Source organism: Triticum urartu, chromosome 7, assembly GCF_003073215.2.
Source record: "Triticum urartu cultivar G1812 chromosome 7, Tu2.1, whole genome shotgun sequence".
Taxonomy (NCBI): Eukaryota; Viridiplantae; Streptophyta; class Magnoliopsida; order Poales; family Poaceae; genus Triticum; species Triticum urartu.
Window position 1 is genome coordinate 613963083 of NC_053028.1, and position 23853 is coordinate 613986935.

At 47.0% G+C, this 23853-nt stretch overlaps 1 protein-coding gene and 1 pseudogene across 1 annotated transcript; one reads left to right on the forward strand and one right to left on the reverse strand.

Annotated features, from left to right (window-relative positions):
* On the reverse strand, positions 1 to 139 carry LOC125526137 (annotated as a pseudogene).
* Positions 140 to 21374: 21235 nt separating this feature from the next.
* LOC125524339 (pentatricopeptide repeat-containing protein At5g44230) lies at positions 21375 to 23846 on the forward strand. The gene has a single exon (XM_048689405.1). It carries the CDS (start codon positions 21614 to 21616, stop codon positions 23567 to 23569), a length of 1956 nt encoding a protein of 651 aa, XP_048545362.1. The 5' UTR covers positions 21375 to 21613; the 3' UTR covers positions 23570 to 23846.
* Positions 23847 to 23853: the final 7 nt, after the last annotated feature.

Below are 23853 nucleotides of genomic sequence, written 5' to 3' on the forward strand. Positions count from 1 at the left end.
TTTCGAAGCTCAAGAGCTGCGAGTACATCTCAGGGACGGTCACCGGCTCGACCCGGGAGCACATGGCAGAGACCACGGGATCAAACTCCTCGTCGAGCCCGGCAAGGATGTGAGACACAACATCCTCCTCATCTACTTTCTTTCCTGAAGCAGCAAGTTCATCACATAAAGATCTAATCTTACCAACATATTCAGTAATGTTGGAGTTGCCCTTCTGAAGGTTCGCCAGCGCAATTCTGACGTTGACGGTGCGGGCGCGGGTGTGCGAGGCCAGCATCCCCTGCACCGTGTTCCAGAGCTCGGCCACGGTGTGGCAGGTTGCCACTTGGATGGCCATCTCGCGCGGTAGGGAGGACAGCAGGTAGGAGAGCACCTGCTGATCCTTTGCGTACCACACGGAGAACTCCGGGTTGGGCGCCTTCGACTTGGTCTTGCCATCGTCGGAGGTGACTTCGACATTCACAGGGGGCACCACCTGGTCGATGTCGAGGTAGTTCTGCATTTGCGCCCCCCTGATCGCCGAGAGCACGGTTGCGTGCCATAGTGCCTCGTTCCCTCTCGTGAGCTTCTCGGTGACGCTGTGTGCAAATGGTGATGAGGGGAAGGAGTTGGAGCTTGAAGACGTCACCATGGATGTGAGCAAGGCAGGCTCTGATTACCATGAAAGAATTGGTGAAAGCGTATGCACCTTAGGCAGGGACGCGTACGTGTTTATATAGAGCACAAGTACATCATCGGCAGGTTGTTGTTGGCTTGACCCCTAGTCCAAGACTATACAAAAGATAGAGATCAAATCCATCTAACAACCTGCCTATCGGTTACAATCTCACACACGCACACAACTACACTGTGACACACATGTCACGTTACAACTACTAGCCTATCATTTAACAGTTAGATGGATTGAACACCTACAGTGCTCAGATCAGATGTTCACGGTTAGGATGTCGGTGTGAAGATAGGAAAGAGTAGCATAAAAATGGTATGGATAAGGTTGTTTCTCACAACTAACGGTCTACTCTTCGCCCGGGGAAATCACACTATTCTAATCCTGCACAAAGGCCATGATGGAAGAATAGTTTGCCACACTTAAACTAGCAGCTGCATTAGTGCCATGCTTTGATAACAAAAATTTACAGTGTTGACAACTGCGTCAGACTCTGGTGAAGACAAATAAAAATGATGCTTCTTTTGCTAAATGTCTGCAAGTTTCTGAACTAAATCTAGGAATTTGACAGTGTACCTTTTGTATTTTTCAGTGAGGAAGTGAGTGTTGTCTTCATGACTAATGGTGAAGCAGTGACATTCAAAGTTTCACATCCATCTGTGAAAGCATCAATGGCAACCAATGAGTGTTCAACTAAATCTGCAAGTTTCAACAGGCTTTACAGGGCATGACCTACAAACATGTGCACTCCCTTCTTCTTTGCCTGAATAATGTCATATTATTCCATCTTACTTGTGGCCTATGTTATATCTATTGATGACAGGTACCAAAAATGTTCTTCTTTGGGGCAGCAATATTGAAGATTTTATATATATTTTTATGCACACTAGTGGATTAATTTTTTTGATGTGCCATTTCCGTGCCTAAATTATCCGCTGCCACCAAATAGATTGCATAGCAATATATTCTATGTAGTCTTGGTAAACCCTGGGTTGTATATATGCTCTATATAGGCAATTATTAATCCAGATACACCCTTGGTCATCTGAAAGCTCACTCTGCCCCCTACGTCTGCTTGTGTTCATATTGTTGTACTTAGTTTTATGCAATAACACAACATAGTACAAACAGGGGAGTGAAAAGGGCGCACCCCACCTGACACTTCCTAGCTTCCTCTCAAGAGGCGCTACCGGGTGGCGCCCCAAGAACTAAAGAACTGGATGCTAAGGGTAAATGGCTTGCAGCAATCTGATTGGTAAAAAATAAATAACTTTAATTTAGTAACTGGACCTTGTGCATACTGTATGTTTCATTGCATACTGTATGTTTCATACAAAAAGTAAGTGAGAATTATGCAATCCTAAGTATAAGAAAGCAAGGCTGGTCTACAAGTCGTATGGAGACAGAGGGTGTACCCTACAGTGAGATAGAAAATAGTAACATTAGAAACAATACGGAGGAGCTAGGCCATACCATAGCTCTCTCCATGATGTATGCATACTCTCTTGAGCATCCAGGAAAAGTAGAACTCAGATCCTTTTTCTCTGAATATATGAAGCTGAAGTCTAAACATTTAGGCATTCTCTATGTTGGCCTGGGGGTGTTGGGGGTTTGGCATCGTCCTCGAAGTGAAGGCGCAGCGACCTTGAGTCAATCGCAACCTCAAGTGCTTTGCCACATACCCATCTTGATTAGTTGTTCCCCTACTTGTAATGACATCTTCTGTTCTCAACTAATGGTTCTGAGTCGTTGACATATGATAATTTCATATAATTTAGTCAGCAAAATCGATTTTGCCTACTGAACTATGCTAATGATGGCATACATGACCTAGTGTATCAGACACATGCCAATGTGCATAATAACCAAGCTGAGATTAGGGACCCGACCAGTCACCTTAATGTGCATAGAAAAGATTGAAGGGCGCTGCCATAGGAGGAAATTGACCCGAGGTCAGCCTCCCTCCCCTGTATGTTCTTTCCTGTGCATTTACATGTGACTTCCTTTGGTGGTGCGCAGCTGCTGATGGGCCGAGCGCGATGTGCTGACTCTGCCCCGATGCTCAGGGACTGGACCAGTAGTGCTTGCATGGCTAGCATGAAAAATGAGGGTTCATTTTATGTCATAATCTTATTTTATTTTTCTGTCTTGCTCAGTAAAGCTTGCTTTTGTTAATTAGGCCAAAGCTTTCATCCCATTTACAGAAGAAAACAAATAACTTGATGCTAACATGAGTTAGTTTGCTATCTGTGGAATGTATGTGTGTGAACCCGTGTGAAAATGCATAGACGCGACGAGGCGCTCCAGCAATACAAGTGCGCACACAGGTTCAAAACATGCCGGCACCTTTATGATATCTTTACCAAATATGCGCGCAAGAAAGAGAAAATGCTATGTTATCGATGTGGTGGTAAGGGACATTTTATTGCTGAGTGTGTGGCTGAGCTGTGTGGCACTTGTGGCAAACCAGCACACGATTCGGGGGACTGTCCGTTTCTGAGAGATCAGGCACCATCACTCATGATGTATGGAGTGTACTGTGCTGAACTTACGTTCTTTGAATCTCCAACGGAGATGGAGGTTCCTGACGAGACTTTGAGTTTGATGACTGGGTTAGTTAAGATTGCTAGAGGAGAGGTCTCGGAGGCACAGATTATTCAGAGGCTCAAGGAGTTAGCCCCTGGGGATTTCAGGTGGGAGCTTGCTAGTGTCGAGGACAAACTGTTTCGGGTTGAGTTCCCGTCAGTTGAGGACCTTCAGAGACTACTGAGTTTCGGGATGTGCAAGGTGCCAGGTACTGATGGCGTGCTTGAGTTTCACGAGTGGAAGAGGATTGAGCCTACGGGCAAGCCTCTGACTCAGGTTTGGCTGCGATTCTCTGGGGCTCCATCCAAGCCGATGCTGGATGCATGGGTAGTGGCCAGTTTGGGTATCATGATGGGCAGACCAGAGCGCGTGGATATGGACTTTACCAGAGCCCACGGGATTGCCCGTTTACTGGTCAGTGTGCTGAACATCGAGTACGTCCCTGAGGTGGTTAAGTGGGCATATCGAGGCCAGATATATAACCTTGTCATTGAGTTCGAGGATGAGAGTCTGTTTGCCGAGGCGGCCAACGGGTCTGATACTGATATGCACGAGGATGATGATAGTTCGGCACTTAAGGAGGCACCAGCAGCTGACAGTGGACATGAGTTGTCCACTACGCAGGGTGCTGACTCTCACACGTGTGCGGATGGGACGACTCCTCCTTCTACGGTGCCTACGACTACTCTCAGATCCGGTTCTTTCGAGCCGGCATCTGCACCCCCGAGACTGTGGAGTGATCGGGTGGAGTCTGATGAGGTGTTCGAGCACTCACTTCCGGTTCTGGAGCTTGAGGAGCCAGTGATTCCTCTTCTTGGGGAGTCGCCGATCTCGGTCAGGGCTGAGGCGGAGGAGGTAGTTCTTGCAGGAGAGGGTCTGAAGCTGGTGACTTCGGATTCCTCCCCTCCGGTCGCGATTTCGCAGGTGCAGCCGATGGTGCCGGCTGCTGATGGGGGCGTGGGGCAGGTGGCCTCGGTGCCCTCATTAGGGCCTGCGGTGGGAGAGCTACCGATGGTGCAGATTGATTCTTTGGGAGGGAGGCCGAGGCTGCTAGATCCGGCACCTTCCTCCCCTTTTACCGGGTCAGCGACGCTGGCGCCGGAGTCGCTTCTCGGAGAGGACTCGGGGCAGGTGGCCTCGGGGTCCTCTTCTCTTGTGGAGCCCATAGGGGCTTGCTCGCCGACGCCGCCGGTGCCGCCAGTTGGCCCTTGGGCCGGGGTGGATGGGGAACTCGGGCAGGAGGCCCTGGCTCCACCTTCCCCCGGCTTAGGGTGTTGGGGAAAGTAGTAGAAATTCAAAATTTTCTACGCATCACCAAGATCAATCTATGGAGTAATCTAGCAACGAGGGGAAGGAGAGTGCATCTACATACCCTTGTAGATCGCTAAGCGGAAGCGTTCTGAACGGGGTTGATGGAGTTGTACTCGTCGTGATCCAAATCACCGATGATCCTAGTGCCGAACGGACGGCACCTCCGTGTTCAACACACGTACAGCCCGGTGACGTCTCCTACGCCTTGATCCAGCAAGGGGAGAAGGAGAGGTCGGGGAAGACTCCATCCAGCAGCAGCATGATGGCGTGGTGGTGGTGGAGGAGCGTGGTACTCCAGCAGGGCTTCGCCAAGCACCGCAAGAGACGAGGAGGGAGAGGGGTAGGGCTGCGCCAAGAAGGAGATTGAATCGTATCTATGGCAGCCCAAAACCTCAAGTATATATAGGGGGAGGGGAGGGGTTGCGCCCCCACCTAGGTTTCCACCCCTAGGGGTGGCGGCCAGCCCTAGTTCCCATCTAGGGGGGGCGGCCAAGGGGGGAGAGAGGGGGGCGCACCACTAGGTGGGCCTTAGGCCCATCTGAGCCTAGGGCTTGCCCCCTTCCACTCTCCCTTGCGCCTTGGGCCTTGGTGGGGGGGCGCACCAGCCCACCAGGGGCTGGTCCCCTCCCACACTTGGCCCATGCAGCCCTCCGGGGCTGGTGGCCCCACTTGGTGGACCACCGGGACCCTCCCGGTGGTCCCGATACATTACCGATAAAACCCGAAACTTTTTCGGCGACCAAAACAGGACTTCCCATATATAAATCTTTACCTCCGAACCATTTCGGAACTCCTCGTGACGTACGGGATCTCATCCGGACTCCGAAGAACATTCGGTAACCACGTATATCTATTCCCTATAACCCTAGCGTCATCGAACCTTAAGTGTGTAGACCCTACGGGTTCGGGAACCATGCAGACATGACCGAGATAACTCTCCAGTCAATAACCAACAGCGGGATCTGGATACCCATGTTGGCTCCCACATGTTCCACGATGATCTCATCAGATCAACCACGATGTCGCGGATTCAATCAATCCCGTATACAATTCCCTTTGTCTATCGGTATGATACTTGCCCGAGATTCGATCGTCGGTATCCCGATACCTTGTTCAATCTCGTTACCGGCAAGTCTCTTTACTCGTTCCGTAACACATCATCCCGTGATCAACTCCTTGATCACATTGTGCACATTATGATGATGTCCTACCGAGTGGGCCCAGAGATACCTCTCCGTTTACACAGAGTGACAAATCCCAGTCTCGATTCGTGCCAACCCAACAGACACTTTCGGAGATACCTGTAGTGTACCTTTATAGCCACCCAGTTACGTTGTGACGTTTGGCACACCCAAAGCACTCCTACGGTATCTGGGAGTTGCACAATCTCATGGTCTAAGGAAATGATACTTGACATTAGAAAAGCTTTAGCATACGAACTACATGATCTTGTGCTAGGCTTAGGATTGGGTCTTGTCCATCACATCATTCTCCTAATGATGTGATCCCGTTATCAACGACATCCAATGTCCATGGTCAGGAAACCGTAACCATCTATTGATCAACGAGCTAGTCAACTAGAGGCTTACTAGGGACATGGTGTTGTCTATGTATCCACACAAGTATCTGAGTTTCCTATCAATACAATTCTAACATGGATAATAAACGATTATCATGAACAAGGAAATATAATAATAACCAATTTATTATTGCCTCTAGGGCATATTTCCAACAGTCTCCCACTTGCACTAGAGTCAATAATCCAGTTCACATCGATATGTGATTAACACTCAAGGTCACATCCCCATGTGACTAACACCCAAGAGTTCTGGGTTTGATCATGTTATGCTTGTGAGAGAGGTTTCAGTCAACGGGTCTGCAGCATTCAGATCCGTATGTACTTTGCAAATTTCTATGTCATCTTGTAGATGCAACTACTACGCTACATTTGGAGCCATTTCAAATAACTGTTCTACTTGGAGCTTTTCTAAATTGTTGCTCCATTATACGTATCCGGTATCTCTACTCAGAGCTATCCGGATAGGTGTTAAGCTTGCATCAATGTAACTCTTTACGTCGAACTCTTTATCACCTCCATAACCGAGAAACATATCCTTATTCCTCTAAGGATAATTTAGACCGCTATCTGGTGATCTACTCCTAGATCACCTTTGTACCCTCTTGCCAAATATGTGGCAAGGCACACATCAGGTGTGGTACTCAGCATGGCATACCGTATGGAGCCTATGACAAAAGCATAGGGGACGACCTTCGTCCTTCCTCTTTCTTCTGCCGTGGTGGAGCTTTAAGTCTTAACTTCATACCTTACAACTCAGGCAAGAACTCCTTCTTTGACTGATCCATCTTGAACACCTTCAAGATCATGTCAAGGTATGTGCTCATTTGAAAGTACCATTAAGCGTTTTGATCTATCCTTATAGATCTTGATGCTCAATGTTCAAGTAGCTTAATCCAGGCTTTCTATTGAAAAACACTTTCCAAATAACCCTATATGCTTTCCAAAAATTCTACGTCATTTCTGATCAACAACATATACTCATCAGAAATTCTATAGTGCTCCCACTCACTTCTTTGGAAATACAAGTTTCTCATAAACTTTGTATACACCCAAAAACTTTGATCATCTCATCAAAGCATACATTCCAACTTCGAGATGCTTACTCTAGTCCTTAGAAGGATTGCTAGAGCTTTGCATACTTGTTAGCATCTTTCAGGATTCACAGAACCTTCCGGTTGTATCACATACAACCCTTCCTCAAGAAAATCGTCGAGGAAACAATGTTTTGACATCCTATCTGCAAGATTTCATAAATAATGCAGTAATCGCTAATATAATTCAAACAGACTCTTAGCATCGCTACGAGTGAGAAAGTCTCATCGTAGTCAACTCCTTGAACTTGTCGGAAAACATCTTAACAACAAGTCGAGCTTTCTTAATGGTGATACTTACCATCATTGTCCGTCTTCCTTTTAAAATCCATATGTACCTAACAGCCTTACGACCATCAAGTATTTCTTCCAAAGTCTACACTTTGTTTTCATATATGGATCCTCTCTCGGATTATATGGCCTCGAGCCATTTTGGAATCCAGGCCCACCATCACTTCTCCATAGCTCGTAGGTTCATTGTTGTCTAGCAACATGACTTCCAAGACAGGATTACGTACCACTCTGAAGTAGTACGCATCCTTGTCATCCCACGATATTTGGTAATGACTTGATCTGAAGTTTCATGATCACTATCATAAGCTTCCACTTCAATTGGTGTAGGTGCCATAGGAACAACTCCCTGTGCCCTGCCACACACTAGTTGAAGATATGGTTCAATAACCTCATCAAGTCTCCACCATCCTCCCACCCAATTCTTTCAAGAGAAACTTTTCCTCGAGAAAGGACCCAATTCTAGAAACAATCCCTTATTGCTTTCGGATCGAGACAGGAGGTATACCCAACTGTTTTGGGTGTCCTATGAAGATGCATTTATCCGCTTTGGGTTCGAGCTTATCAGCCTGAAACTTTTTCACATAAGCGTCGCAGCCCCAAACTTTTAAGAAATGACAGCTTAGGTTTCTCTAAACCATAGTTCATACAGTGTCATCTCATCGGAATTACGTGGTGCCCTATTTAAAGTGAATGTGGTTGTCTCTAATGCCTAACCCATAAACTATCGTGGTAATTCGATAAGAGACATCATGGTATGCATCATATCCAATAGGGTGCAGTTATGATGTTCGGACACACCATCATACTATGGTGTTTCAGGCTGTATTAGTTGTGAAACAATTTCCACAATGCCTTAATTCTGTGCCAAACTCGTAATTCAGATATTCATCTCTATGATCATATCATAGACATTTTATCCTCTTGTCACGATGATCTCTCACCTTCACCCTGAAATTACTTGAACCTTTCAATAATTCAGACTCATGATTCATCAAGTAAATATACTCAACATCTACTCAAATCATCTATGAAGTAAGAACATAATGATATCCACTACACGCCTCAGCACTCATTGGACTGCACACATCAAAATGTATTACTTCCAACAAGTTGCTTTCTAGTTCCATTTTACTGAAAATGAGGCTTTCAGTCATCTTGCCCATGTGGTATGATTTGCATGTCTCAAGTGATTCAAAATCAAGTGAGTCCAAACGGTCCATTTGCATGGAATTTCTTCATGCATATACACCAATAGACATGGTTCGCATGTCTCAAACTTTTCAAAAACGAGTGAGCCCAAAGATCCATCAACATGGAGCTTCTTCATGCGTTTTATACCGATATGACTTACGTGGCAGTGCCACAAGTAGGTGGTACTATCATTACTATCTTATATCTTTTGGCATGAACATGTGTATCACTATGATCGAGATTCAATAAACCATTCATTTTAGGTGCAAGACCATTGAAGGTATTATTCAAATAAACAGAGTAACCATTATTCTCCTTAAATGAATAACCGTATTGCGATAGACATAATCCAATCATGTCTATGCTCAATGCAAACACCAATCTCGATGGTAGAGGGAGCGTGCGATGCTTGATCACATCAAGCTTGGGAAAAACTTCCAACACATATCGCCAGCTCACCTTTAGCTAGTCTCCGTTTACTCCGTAGCCTTTTATTTCGAGTTTACTAACACTTAGCAACCGAACCGGTATCTAATACCATGGTGCTACTAGGAGTACTAGTAAAGTACACATTAACACAATGTATATCCAATACACTTCTATCGACCTTGCCAGCCTTCTCATCTACCAAGTATCTAGGGTAATTCTGCTCCAGTGGCTGTTCCCCTTATTACAGAAGCACTTAGTCTCGGGTTTGGGTTCAACCTTGGGTTTCTTCACTAGAGCAGCAGCTGATTTGCCGTTTCATGAAGTATCCCTTCTTGCCCTTGCCCTTCTTGAAACTAGTGGTTTCACCAACCATCAACAATTGATGCTCCTTCTTGGTTTCTACTTTTGTGGTGTCAAACATCGCGAATATCTCAAGGATCATCATATATGTCCCTGATATATCATAGTTCATCACGAAGCTCTAGCAGCTTGGTGGTAATGACTTTAGAGAAACATCACTATCTCATTTGGAAGATCAACTCCCACTCGATTCAAATGATTGTTGTACTCAGACAATCTAAGCACAAGCTCAACAATTGAGCTTTTCTCCCTTAGTTTGCAGGCTAAGAAAATCGTCGGAGGTCTTATACCTCTTGACGTGGGCACGAGCCTGAAATCCCAATTTCAGCCCTCGAAACATCTCATATGTTTCGCGACGTTTCAAAAACGTCTTCGGTGCCTCAACTCTAAACCGTTTAACTGAACTATCACGTAGTTATCAAAATGTGTATGTCAGATGTTCGCAACATCCACAGACGACGTTCGAGGTTCAGCACACTGAGCGGTGCATTAAGGACATAAGTCTTCTATGAAGCAATGAGGACAATCCTCAGTTTACGGACCTAGTCCGCATAATTGCTACTATCAACTTTCAACTAAATTTTCTCTAGGAACATATCTAAACAGTAGAACTGAAGCGCGAGCTATGACATAATTTGCGAAGACCTTTTGACTATGTTCAGGATAATTAAGTTCATCTTATGAACTCCCACTCAGATAGACATCCCTCTAGTCATCTAAGTGATTACATGATCCGAGTCAACTAGGCCGTGTCCGATCATCACGTGAGACGGACTAGTCATCATCGGTGAACATCTTCATGTTGATCGTATCTACCATACGACTCATGCTCGACCTTTCGGTCCTCCGTGTTCCGAGGCCATGTCTGTACATGCTAGGCTCGTCAAGTCAACCTAAGTGTTTCGCATGTGTCCCGAGGCCATGTCTGTACATGCTAGGCTCGTCAACACCCATTGTATTCGAACGTTAGAATCTATCACACCCGATCATCACGTGGTGCTTCGAAACAACGAACCTTCGCAACGGTGCATAGTTAGGGGGAACACTTTCTTGAAATTTTAATGAGGGATCATCTTATTTACTACCGTCGTTCTAAGCAAATAAGATGCAAAAACATGATAAACATCACATGCAATCAAAATAATAGTGACATGATATGGCCAATATCATATAGCTCCTTTGATCTCCATCTTGGGGCTCCATGATCATCTTGTCACCGGCATGACACCATGATCTCCATCATCATGATCTCCATCATCGTGTCTCCATGAAGTTGCTCGCCAACTATTACTTCTGCTACTATGGCTAACACGTTTAGCAATAAAGTAAAGTAATTTACATGGCGTTTCTCAATGACACGCAGGTCATACAAAAATAAAGACAACTCCTATGGCTCCTTCCGGTTGTCATACTCATCGACATGCAAGTCGTGATTCCTATTACAAGAACATGATCATCTCATACATCACATATATCATTCATCACATCCTTTGGCCATATCACATCACAAAACACTTGCTGCAAAAACAAGTTAGACGTCCTCTAATTGTTGTTGCAAGTTTTTACGTGGCTGCTATAGGTTTCTAGCAAGAACGTTTCTTACCTACGCCAAAACCACAACGTGAATTGCCAATTTCTATTTACCCTTCATAAGGACCCTGTTCATCGAATCCGATCCGACTAAAGTGGGAGAGACAGACACCCGCCAGCCACCTTATGCAACTAGTGCATGTCAGTCAGTGGAACCGGTCTCACGTAAGCGTACGTGTAAGGTTGGTCCGGGCCGCTTCATCCCACGATGCCGCCGAATCAAGATAAGACTAGTAACGGCAAGATAATTGACAATATCGACACCCACAACTACTTTGTGTTCTACTCGTGCATAGTAACTACGCATAGACCTAGCTCATGATGCCACTGTTGGGGAACGTAGCAGAAATTCAAAATTTTCTACGCATCACCAAGATCAATCTATGGAGTAATCTAGCAACGAGGGGAAGGAGAGTGCATCTACATACCCTTGTAGATCGCTAAGCGGAAGTGTTCAAGTGAACGGGGTTGATGGAGTCGTACTCGTCATGATCCAAATCACCGATGATCTTAGTGCCGAACGGACGGCACCTCCGTGTTCAACACACGTACAGCCCGGTGACGTCTCCTACGCCTTGATCCAGCAAGGGGAGAAGGAGAGGTTGGGGAAGAGTCCATCCAGCAGCAGCACGACGGCGTGGTGGTGGAGGAGCGTGGTAATCCAGCAGGGCTTCGCCAAGCACCGCAAGAGACGAGGAGGGAGAGGGGTAGGGCTGCGCCAAGAAGGAGATTGAATCGTATCTATGGCAGCCCAAAACCTCAAGTATATATAGGGGGAGGGGAGGGGCTGCACCCCCACCTAGGTTTCCACCCCTAGGGGTGGCGGCCAGCCCTAGATCCCATCTAGGGGGGCGGCCAAGGGGGGAGAGAGGGGGGTGCACCACTAGGTGGGCCTTAGGCCCATCTGAGCCTAGGGTTTGCCCCCTTCCACTCTCCCTTGCGCCTTGGGCCTTGGTGGGGGGGGGCACCAGCCCACCAGGGGCTGGTACCCTCCCACACTTGGCCCATGCAGCCCTCCGGGGCTGGTGGCCCCACTTGGTGGACCACCGGGACCCTCCCGGTGGTCCCGATACATTACCGATAAAACCCGAAACTTTTCCGGCGACCAAAACAGGACTTCCCATATATAAATCTTTACCTCCGGACCATTCCGGAACTCCTCGTGACATCCGGGATCTCATCCGGGACTCCGAACAACATTCGGTAACCACGTATATCTATTCCCTATAACCCTAGCGTCATCGAACCTTAAGTGTGTAGACCCTACGGGTTCGGGAACCATGCAGACATGACCGAGATAACTCTCCGGTCAATAACCAACAACGGGATCTGGATACCCATGTTGGCTCCCACATGTTCCACGATGATCTCATCGGATGAACCACGATGTCGCGGATTCAATCAATCCCGTATACAATTCCCTTTGTCTATCGGTACGATACTTTCCCGAGATTCGATCGTCGGTATCCCGATACCTTGTTCAATCTCGTTACCGGCAAGTCTCTTTACTCGTTCCGTAACACATCATCCCGTGATCAACTCCTTGATCACATTGTGCACATTATGATGATGTCCTAGCGAGTGGGCCCAGAGGATACCTCTCCGTTTACACGGAGTGACAAATCCCAGTCTCGATTCGTGCCAACCCAACAGACACTTTCGGAGATACCTGTAGTGTACCTTTATAGCCACCCAGTTACGTTGTGACGTTTGGCACACCCAAAGCACTCCTACGGTATCGGAGTTGCACAATCTCATGGTCTAAGGAAATGATACTTGACATTAGAAAAGCTCTTTAGCATACGAACTACATGATCTTGTGCTAGGCTTAGGATTGGGTCTTGTCCATCACATCATTCTCCTAATGATGTGATCCCGTTATCAACGACATCCAATGTCCATGGTCAGGAAACCGTAACCATCTATTGATCAACGAGCTAGTCAACTAGAGGCTTACTAGGGACATGGTGTTGTCTATGTATCCACACATGTATCTGAGTTTCCTATCAATACAATTCTAGCATGGATAATAAATGATTATCATGAACAAGGAAATATAATAATAACCAATTTATTATTGCCTCTAGGGCATATTTCCAACATAGGGCACTCCAGTAGAGCTTCTCAGGAGGAGGTGATTGCTTTCGGTGGTATTCCGGATCCGGTCTCTGAGGGGCGACGGTTGAGTAGCCGTCTCCAGGACCATCCGGAAGTGGACGACATTCAGCAGCAGTGCGCTATGAGGGCGGCCAAGCTTCGTGACATGGAGGTCACTACTGGTATGTCAATCAATACCTCTAATTCTATTTTGCATTTTTCAAATGATGAGATTATAAACAATGCAAATAAGATAGGAATTTCACTAGGTAGTAATGATAGTGAAATTTCAAAATCGGTTAATGATATGCTGGATTTAGAGGCCGAACAGGCGCTTGAGATGATTCGTAACTTAGCTGCGGTTAAACCAATGAATAACTCCGAGATTGATGCTTTGGGGGTCAAGGTGCTCGATAACTTTTGTGCGGATCTTGCTCATCCGTCTCCTGAATCTGACGAGGAGGATGAGCGAGTGGACTTTGTAGAGGTGCGCGCCTCTGAGACTGGTTGTGAGGACTAGCTGGAGAGTTTCAATATTCCTAAACGCAAATGGAAGCGGAAGATCTACCCAGACTCCGCAGTGCGTAGGAGCGCGCGGATAAGAATGGCTAAAAAATTCCATGATGAGATATGAAAGGAATCTTTTGGAATAGCAGAGGTCTGAAAGACTTGGCTAAAAGAAGGTTTCTTGCTGAGGCTTCTATTGAGCATAGGTTGGACTTTATCGCTTTATCGGAAACTGGTAGAGCCGACTTTTCGCCTCAATTTCTCAATACGCTTTCGGGAGGTATTGATTTTGATTGGCATTGTCTACCGCCGCGAGGAAGATCGGGTGGGATTTTACTCGGAGTTAGATGTGATTCGTTAGAAGTCCGAAGCGTGGTCATGGGGGATTTTGCTGTTAAGTTTAGGGTGAGGTCGAAGACCGATGAGTTTAACTGGGCTTTGGTGGCGATATATGGAGCCGCACAGCCCGAGCTTAAACCAGATTTTTTGGCTGATCTGGTTAGGATTTGCGGTTCTGAACAACTTCCTATCCTGGTGGGGGGTGATTTTAATATCATCAGAAGGCGTGATGAGAAGAATAATGATAATTTTGACGGCAGATGGTCGTTCATGTTTAACACAATCATTGAAAGCCTGGATCTGCGTGAGATAGAGCTTTCGGGTAGGAAGTTTACCTGGGCTAACGCCTTGCCAAATACAATGTTCGAAAAGCTGGATCGGGTTCTGGCTAGCGTCGAATGGGAACAGAAATTCCCATGTGTAACTGTCCAGGAACTTCTCGTGGTATTTCTGATCACACACCGTTATTCCTTGACTCTGGGGAGGCCACCCATGTGGGAAATAAGAATGTTTTCTCTTTCGAGCTTGCGTGGTTTGAGAGAGAAGGTTTCTTAGATCTCGTAGCCAGAGAATGGGCTAAGGATGCAGGAGGTAGAACTGCACTTGAGCGCTGGCAGAATAAAATTAGGCACTTGAGAAGTTTCCTACGTGGGTGGGCTAAGCATCTTAGTGGGGTCCATAAGGTTGAGAAGGAGCAGCTCCTTACGCTTATTCAGTCCTTGATGTAAAAGCCGAGACCATGATCCTGCCAGCCTCGGAGCTTCATGCCAAGATCGACACGGAAATGAGGCTGAAAGAGCTCCTTCATGAGGAAGAATTAAAGTGGGCGCTTCGGGCTAAGGTCCGAAGGGTCGTCCAGGGGGACGCGAACACACAATTCTTCCACATGATCGCTAATGGTAAACATAGAAAGAAGAGGATCTTTCAGCTTGAACAAGATGAGGGGACGATTCTTGGTCAGGAAAACTTAAAGCTTTATATTACTGAGTATTACAAGCAGCTGTTTGGGCCTCCAGAGGATAACTGTGTGTCGCTGGATGAGTCTAGGATTGAGGATGTGCCTCAACTGACGGCTGTTGAGAATAATATTTTAGTTGCTCCTTTTTCTGAGAAAGAGGTGTATGACGCCATTTCCCAGATGAAGAATAATAAGGCTCCTGGCCCGGATGGTTTCCCGGCAGAGTTCTACAAGAAGTGTTGGCACGTTATTAAAGGAGATATATTGCCTTTGTTCAATGATCTATTCTCTGGCCAGCTTCACCTTTTTCAGCTGAATTTTGGAACGATGACACTTCTTCCCAAGAAGACAGAGGCAGTGCGGATTGAGCAATTCCGGCCAATCTGTCTTCTTAATGTTAGTTTCAAAAAATTTACAAAGGTCGGGACGAATAGGCTCACACAGATTGTGCATACTGTGGTGCAGCCTACTCAAACTGCTTTCATGCCGGACAGGAACATTCTTGAAGGGGTGGTGGTACTGCATGAAACGCTCCATGTGTTGGGTAACGTAGCAGAAATTCAAAATTTTCCTACGTGTCACCAAGATCTATCTATGGAGAAACTAGCAACGAGGGGAAGGAGAGTGCATCTCCATACCCTTGTAGATCGCTAAGCGGAAGCGTTCAAGTGAACGGGGTTGATGGAGTCGTACTCGTCGTGATTCAAATCACCGATGATCCTAGTGCCGAACGGACGGCACCTCCGCGTTCAACACACGTACAGCCCGGTGACGTCTCCCATGCCTTGATCCAGCAAGGAGAGAGGGAGAGGTTGAGGAAGACTCCATCCAGCAGCAGCACAACGGCGTGGTGGTGGTGGAGGAGCGTGGCAATCCTGCAGGGCTTCGCCAAGCACCACGGGAGAGGAGAAGGACTTGGGAGAGAGGGAGGGGCTGCACCAAAGGCATAAGGGGTGTCTCAAGAGGCCCTCCTACCCTCACTATATATAGGGAGCCCAAGGGGGGGTGCGCCAGCCCTAGGAGATTCAATCTCCTAGGGGGCGGCGGCCAGAGGAGGTTTCCCTCCCCCCCCCCAAGGCACCTAGGAGGTGCCTTCCCTCCTTGGGACTCTTCCTTAGGGTTCCCCCTTCACCCTACGCGCATGGGCCATAAGGGAAGTGGCGCCCCAGCCCACTTTGGGCTGGTTACCTTCCCACTTCAGCCCATGGGACCCTCCGGGATAGGTGGCCCCACCCGGTGGGCCCCCGGGACCCTTCCGGTGGTCCCGGTACAATACCGATGACCCCGAAACTTGTCCCGATGGACGAAACAGGACTTCCTATATATAAATCTTTACATCCGGACCATTCCGGAACTCCTCGTGATGTCCGGGATCTCATCCGGGACTCCGAACAACATTCGGTAACCACATACAAGCTTCCTTTATAACCCTAGCGTCATCGAACCTTAAGTGTGTAGACCCTACGGGTTGGGGAGACATGCAGACATGACCGAGACGTTCTCCGGTCAATAACCAACAGCGGGATCTAGATACCCATGATGGCTCCCACATGTTCCACGATGATCTCATCGGATGAACCACGATGTCAAGGACTTAATCAATCCCGTATACAATTCCCTTTGTCGAGCGGTATTGTACTTGCCCGAGATTCGATCGTCGGTATCCCTATACCTTGTTCAATCTCGTTACCGGCAAGTCTCTTTACTCGTTCCATAACACATCATCCCGTGATCAACTCCTTGGTCACATTGCGCATATGATGATGTCCTACCGAGTGGGCCCAGAGATACCTCTCCGTTTACACGGAGTGACAAATCCCAGTCTCGATTCGTGCCAACCCAACAGACACTTTCGTAAATACCTGTAGTGCACCTTTATAGTCACCCAGTTACGTTGTGACGTTTGATACACCCAAAGCATTCCTACGGTATCCGGGAGTTGCACAATCTCATGGTCTAAGGAAATGATACTTGACATTAGAAAAGCTTTAGCATACGAACTACACGATCTTTGTGCTAGGCTTAGGATTGGGTCTTGTCCATCACATCATTCTCCTAATGATGTGATCCCGTTATCAATGACATCCAATGTCCATGGTTAGGAAACCGTAACCATCTATTGATCAACGAGCTAGTCAACTAGAGGCTTACTAGGGACATGGTGTTGTCTATGTATCCACACATGTATCTGAGTTTCCTATCAATACAATTATAGCATGGATAATAAACGATTATCATGAACAAGGAAATATAATAATAACCAATTTATTATTGCCTCTAGGGCATATTTCCAACACCATGAGATTCACACGAAAAAACTTGATGGAGTGGTTTTTAAGGTGGATTTCGAGAAAGCGTACGATAAAGTCAAATGGCCTTTCCTTCAATAGGCATTACGCATGAAGGGTTTTGATGAAGCTTGGCGACGCCAACTAGAATCCTTCACGCAAAAAGGGAGTGTTGGAATTAAAGTGAATGGCGATATAGGTCATTATTTCCAGACACACAAGGGCCTCAGACAAGGTGATCCAATGTCTCCTATTCTGTTCAACATTGTCGTTGATATGTTGGCAATCTTGATAGGTCGGGCAAAGGAGGCCGGACAAGTAGGTGGCTTGGTGCCTCATCTAGTTGATGGTGGTGTGTCCATCCTACAGTACGCCGATGATACAATCATCTTTATGGAGCACGACTTGGCTAAGGCGAGAAATATGAAGCTGGTAATGTGCCTTTTCGAGCAATTGACCGGTCTGAAGATTAACTTCCATAAAAGCGAGTTGTTCTGTTTTGGTAGAGCCAAAGAGGAACAAGATGCATACAAGCAACAGTTTGGTTGCGAATTGGGGGCTCTACCGTTCACTTATCTAGGTATCCCCATTCACCATCGTAAGTTGACTAACAACGAATGGAAGTGTATCGAGGATCGGTTTGAGAAGAAACTGAGCTGCTGTAAGGGCAAACTCATGTCGTATGGTGGCCGATTGATTCTCATTAATTCGGTGCTCATGAGTATGCCTATGTTTCTTTTATCCTTTTTTGAAGTACCAGTTGGAGTTAGGAAAAGGCTGGACTTCTATCGGTCACGTTTCTTCTGGCAGAGTGATGAACTTAAGAGAAAGTACCGTTTAGCCAAATGGGATGTCATCTGCCGACCAAAAGACCAAGGGGGTCTTGGGGTTGAGAACCTTGAAGTCAAGAACAGATGCCTTCTCAGTAAGTGGCTATATAAGTTATCTGCCGAGACTGAGGCAACTTGGAAGCAGATTCTTCGTAACAAGTATCTGTACTATAAGACCTTGTCGCAGGTGACAGTTAGACCAACTGATTTGCCTTTCTGGAAGGGGCTAATGAGGGTCAAAGCTACTTTCTTTAATAGAACTAAGTTTATTGTCGGTGATGGCAATAACACTCGATTCTGGGAGGATACTTGGCTTGGTGATACGCCGCTGGCTCTTCAGTATCCGTCGCTATATCGTATTGTGCAGCGACGTGATGCTCTGGTTGCAACGAGTTTGCAATCCGCTCCCCTTAATATTCACTTTAGGAGGGTGCTTGCTGGGGACGGTGGGAGGCTTGGATTCATCTGGTGAGTAGACTGATGAAGGTTCAGCTTACTCATCAGCCCGATCAGTTGTGTTGGAAGCTTACTAGATCTGGGGAATTCACAGTCAAGTCGATGTACATTGATCTCATCAACTCTAGTGTTATTCCTAGTTCAAAACATGTTTGGAAAGTTAAGGTTCCTCTGAAAATCAAAGTGTTTATGTGGTTTGTACATAAACAAGTCGTTCTAACAAAAGATAATTTGATTAAGCGCAACTGGACAGGTTCTACTAGGTGTAGTTTCTGTGATCAGGATGAAACTATCCAGCATCTTTTCTTTGATTGCCCGTTGGCGAGAGTGTTGTGGCGCTCGGTGCAAATTGCCTTTAACATTACTCCTCCGAATTCGGTCAGGTCGTTATTTGGAACGTGGCTTGTTGGTATAGAGGCCGAAACAGCTAGACAAATTCGAGTAGGAGCATGTGCATTGTTATGGGCAATTTGGAACTGCAGAAATGATTTGGCTTTTAACAGAACAACAACTATTCATTTTTTGCATGTTTTATTCCGGGCTACTGCGCTAATCCGTATGTGGTCCTTACTCACTCCGACGGAGGCCAGGGAGCGTTTGGTTACTGGATCTGTCCGGTGGGAGATGGTAGCGCGGGATATCTTCAACCGGTTTGGATGGCGGTCATGTAATAGGATAGGCGATTAGTTTACCTATCTATCTATCTTATGCCAGCCGGTTGTGGCTTTTGGGCCTTTTTTTGTTTTTCTAGCTCTTTGTGAGCCAGCCTACTTTTTTGCAGCAGATTGCAAGACCTTATTGAACTACTTTATTTATTTATAATTGTGGCCGTATGCATCGCTCTGATGCAGAGGCCGGGGAGTCCCCCTTTTTCGAAAAAAAACACATTAACTGGACTGTTATTTCACAGATAGCAAACTATTTGTTTTCTTCTTTGTTATTCTTGTAAGAAATTATTTTCTTTGCTATGCATCCCTCATGATTATTTTGTCTTCAATAAATCCAGCGCTAGGTTCTTCAAACTACAGCGTTCCTGAATAGTATGTGCATCACTTCTCTTAGAGTCATTTGTTTTTTTTAACAAATCTTACATATATTTTCTAATCTCATTCATGAGGAATTTTTAATATACAGACACATTTCTTACCGAGGATGTTCTATCTAAAATCAAATTGTCACAGACGTCATTCTATACTACTTTCAGGTTCACTACACAGAGAAGTGCATCCAGGAGTGCATTAACCTAGAACATGATGCATTGCCAATCAAGCTTGCAGACAGCGAGGTCTCCGTCACGTCTCGTCATCACAGGGAATGACAAGAGGACCACCATCACAACGAACTGATCAGTTCCGTCATCACAAACATACATGAGGGTGACATCTGGGCGTTCTACTTGAGACGCAAGACAAGGCGTACTGTTAATGATTGCGCCTATCGCTTATAAATATAATCCATGTATATCGTGCTCTTGTATATTGAACCTTCTACCTCTGTGCCTTGCTTTACTTCTGATCATCTAGACATCAACATGGTACCTATGTGTTCGTGTGTGTTCATCACCGTGATTAATATCCTCCCTTTCACTCCTACATCCGATACATTATAATTTTTTACGGATGGCCAATCATTACTTTCAAGTTTATGTGTGTAACAGGTATGGTGGCCTATTTAATAGCGCACCATAACGCCTCAGGAGGCGCCACCCGGTGGCACCCCAGCCACTAGTACGGAATATTAGTGACTAACCGTGTGACAGGTACAGGTAGAAGATAGCCCATGGCTGCTCCAGGGGTGAGGAGATCGTTAGTGAAGAAGGACAACAACAAGGCCATGTAGATGATAACAGCAAGCTACCGGCACAACCCTTCACGATGGCCGGTGGTGGTAGGCGATCTTCTGGACCCTTAGCGCTTCTTTAGGATCGGCAATTGAGCCTTTTGGGAGTCTTACTTGTACGTAATCATCATCCTTGTAAGGGGACACATACCTGCCTTATATATCTAGGCGCTAGGGAACAGGGACCGAAACCAAAACATTGGTTTGGCACCTCCAATCATGGTGCACTTTCTTATGGGAAGGAGACTTTTTCTCCCCTTAATTTCTCTCAGTTTGTTATACTGAGATCAACTCCAATATTCTCCCTCTTGATCGAAAGGTTAACAAACATCATAAGCCCACTTTTCATAGAAATAAAGTGGGGTACGTAAGGCAGTAGGAGGAGAGGTGGATGTAGCATTGGCAAATGAGTGTGGAAAGAAGAGGCTAGTGGGAAGGTAGGTGAAGTATGGTATCGGGAAGATTTTTTCATTATTCAACACTATGAAGTCGACAAATGTAAATGGAAGGTTGATGCATTTTCATAGTAGACCTTGTAATACTTTTTTAGAAGAATAATATTCGCTTGAGTTGAGGAAGAAGGAGGGTTTGTTTTTCTTCGAAAATGGAGAATCTCTTGAGCAATAAGAATGTAATGGCGTACTGCGAGTTGTGATGTGGGATTTAGTACAAAGGGTGTTATATTTGTGACCAATATCAACTTTTTCATAATTATTATTTTTTGAATCATGCTTGGATGGTCGCAATTTTTTTTCCTTAGCTACCATTGACCAAAACATATAGTAAAAAAAGAACCCTGGCCAGACCACAAAATATTGAGCGACCAACTTTTCTATGAGATTTTTTTTGAGCAATTTTTTTATGAGATTGGACTGGGCTCCAACGAAACACACAGAAAGAAAGACCCGACCAAGCCAGCCCAATTTGTCTCTGACCAGCCCATATACAGGCAGACCGCGAGTGACGAGGCCCAAAGTTCCCTTCTCCGGTCGGTGTAGCCAGGGAAAAAGCGGCAGCGCGGCTCTGCTCCGGCGTTTCAATAGTTCGCCTCGCGCCGCCGCGCCGGCTCCCGCGAAACACCGCGCGTTTCCGAAACTAGCCACCGTCGAACCGCGGCGTGCCGCAAAAAGCGTGCATCTCGCCGGGCGCCGTCTCCCAGAACACCGCTCGCCACGCGCCGTGCCGCGCGGGCGATGCCGGCATGGTGCACCTCGCCAGGCCGCGTCCCCCGCCCGCGCTGCTCCCCCGCGCGCCGCGGCCGCCGCTCTCCGCCGCGCTGCCGCTGCCCCTCCTCCCTCCTCCCTCGCTAGCCTCGCTCCTCCTCGCGGCCGTCGACTCCTCCCCGTCCCTCCGGCACCTCCGCAGCCTCCACGGGCTCCTCGTCCGCCTGCCGCTCCCTGCCCACTCCCTCCCCTACCTCCTCTCCCGCCTCCTCCGCCAACTCGCCGCCCTCCCGCCCCCGCACGCCCCGCTCCCCTACGCGCTCTCCGTCTTCTCCGCGCACGCTCCCCCGGACCCGTTCCTCGCTGCCGCGCTCCTCCGCTTCGCGCTCCTCACGCAGCCGCCGCTGAGCCCCTTCCGCCTCTTCTCCCGCCTCCTCCGCATCCCCCGCGGCGGGCTCCCCTTCCTCCCGTTCGCCTTCTCCCCGCTCGCCAAGTCCGCCGCGGCCGCGCGCTCCCAGCCGGCCGTCCAGGCCGCCCACGCGGTCTCGATCCTCCTCGGCGGGTTTGATAAGCACCGGTTCGTTGAGAACTCGCTGATCGGCGCTTATGTCACCTGCGGTGACGTCGGTGCCGCACGGAAGGTGTTTGATGAAATGGTGGTGAAGGATGTCATTTCCTGGACGAGCATTGTGGTGGCATACTCCAAGAGCGGCGATATGGGTTCCGCAGAGGAGGTGTTTGCGCAGTGCCCGGTGAAGGACATGGTGGCATGGACAGCCATGCTAACTGGGTACGCTCAAAATTCCATGCCAGTGAAGGCATTGGAAGTGTTTGATCGGATGGCCACCATTGGCATGGGCATTGACGAGGTCTCATTGACGGGTGCAATCTCAGCTTGTGCTCAGCTTGGCGCGGTGAGGCGTGCTGCCTGGGTTCAGGAGATCGCAGAGAGGAATGGCTTTGGGCAGAATGTGGTTGTCGGGTCAGGGTTGGTGGATATGCATGCCAAGTGCGGACTAATTGATGAAGCACGCAGTGTTTTTGATGGGATGCAGGAGAAGAATGTGTACACATATAGCTCAATGATTGTTGGCCTCGCCTCTCATGGGAGGGCTAAAGAGGCAATTGCTTTGTTCAAGGACATGGTTAGGAGGGCCGATGTGGTGCCCAACCATGTGACCTTTATAGGGTTATTGACAGCTTGCAGCCATGCAGGGATGGTCAGAGATGGGCGCTTCTACTTTGCACAGATGAAGGACAAATATGGGATATTGCCATCTGCAGATCACTATACTTGTATGGTCGATTTGCTTGGTCGGGCTGGATTGGTGGACGAAGCTCTGGATCTTGTGAGGTCAATGACCGTGGAGCCTCATGGTGGTGTGTGGGGAGCGCTGCTTGGGGCTTGTCGGATCCATGGGAATACTGATGTTGCCAAGGTTGCAGCTGAACATCTATTTAAGCTTGAGCCAGAGGGTATAGGGAACTACGTGCTGTTATCGAATACACTTGCATCAGCAGGAAAGTGGGATGAAGTCTCAAAGGTTCGGAAACTAATGAGAAGCCGGGGGCTGAAAAAGGATCCTGCTGTGAGCTCGTTTGAAGGCAGAGATGGTTTGGTCCATCAGTTCTTTGCTGGTGACAATTCTCATCCAAGGACCAATGAAATAAAGAAGGCATTATTAGAGCTAGCTGCGAAATTGAAGCATGCTGGTTATGTGCCAATCCTGACGTCTATTGTTTATGATGTGAGTGGTGGAGAGAAAGAAAGGCTGTTAATGGGTCACAGTGAGAAACTTGCTCTGTCGTTTGGATTGCTGACTCTTGGATCTAGATGCACAATTCGAATAGTAAAAAATCTAAGGATCTGCGAGGATTGCCATTTGTTTATGCAACTTGCCTCAAGAGTTGAGCAGGCTGAGATTATAGTCAGGGACAATATGAGATTCCATCATTTCAAAGATGGAGAATGCTCATGTGGTGGATTCTGGTGAAAGAAGAAAAGCAACAATAGTTCAACAAAATATGGCAGGACAGGAACTTGATTGATTAATGTTGCATGTAATAAATTGTTTATTTGGCTTGTTTCTTGAGCATTGACACCCAATATTAAATAGCAGGATAAGCTAACTTCAGTGTGCAACATCTGGTTCAAGAGCAGTTTTGGCTTGGCTAATTTGCTACGATTTGTTACATGATGCAGACCTAAGCTGGCAATGTTTGGGTTATAAATAACCTGGGTGTTTGATCACAAAAGGTCCCATATTTATTTTGCAGA

What these genes read in the sequence shown, in the direction of transcription:
- LOC125524339 (XM_048689405.1), top strand. Translation starts at nt 21,614, where the DNA reads ATGGTGCACCTCGCCAGGCCGCGTCCCCCGCCCGCGCTGCTCCCCCGC.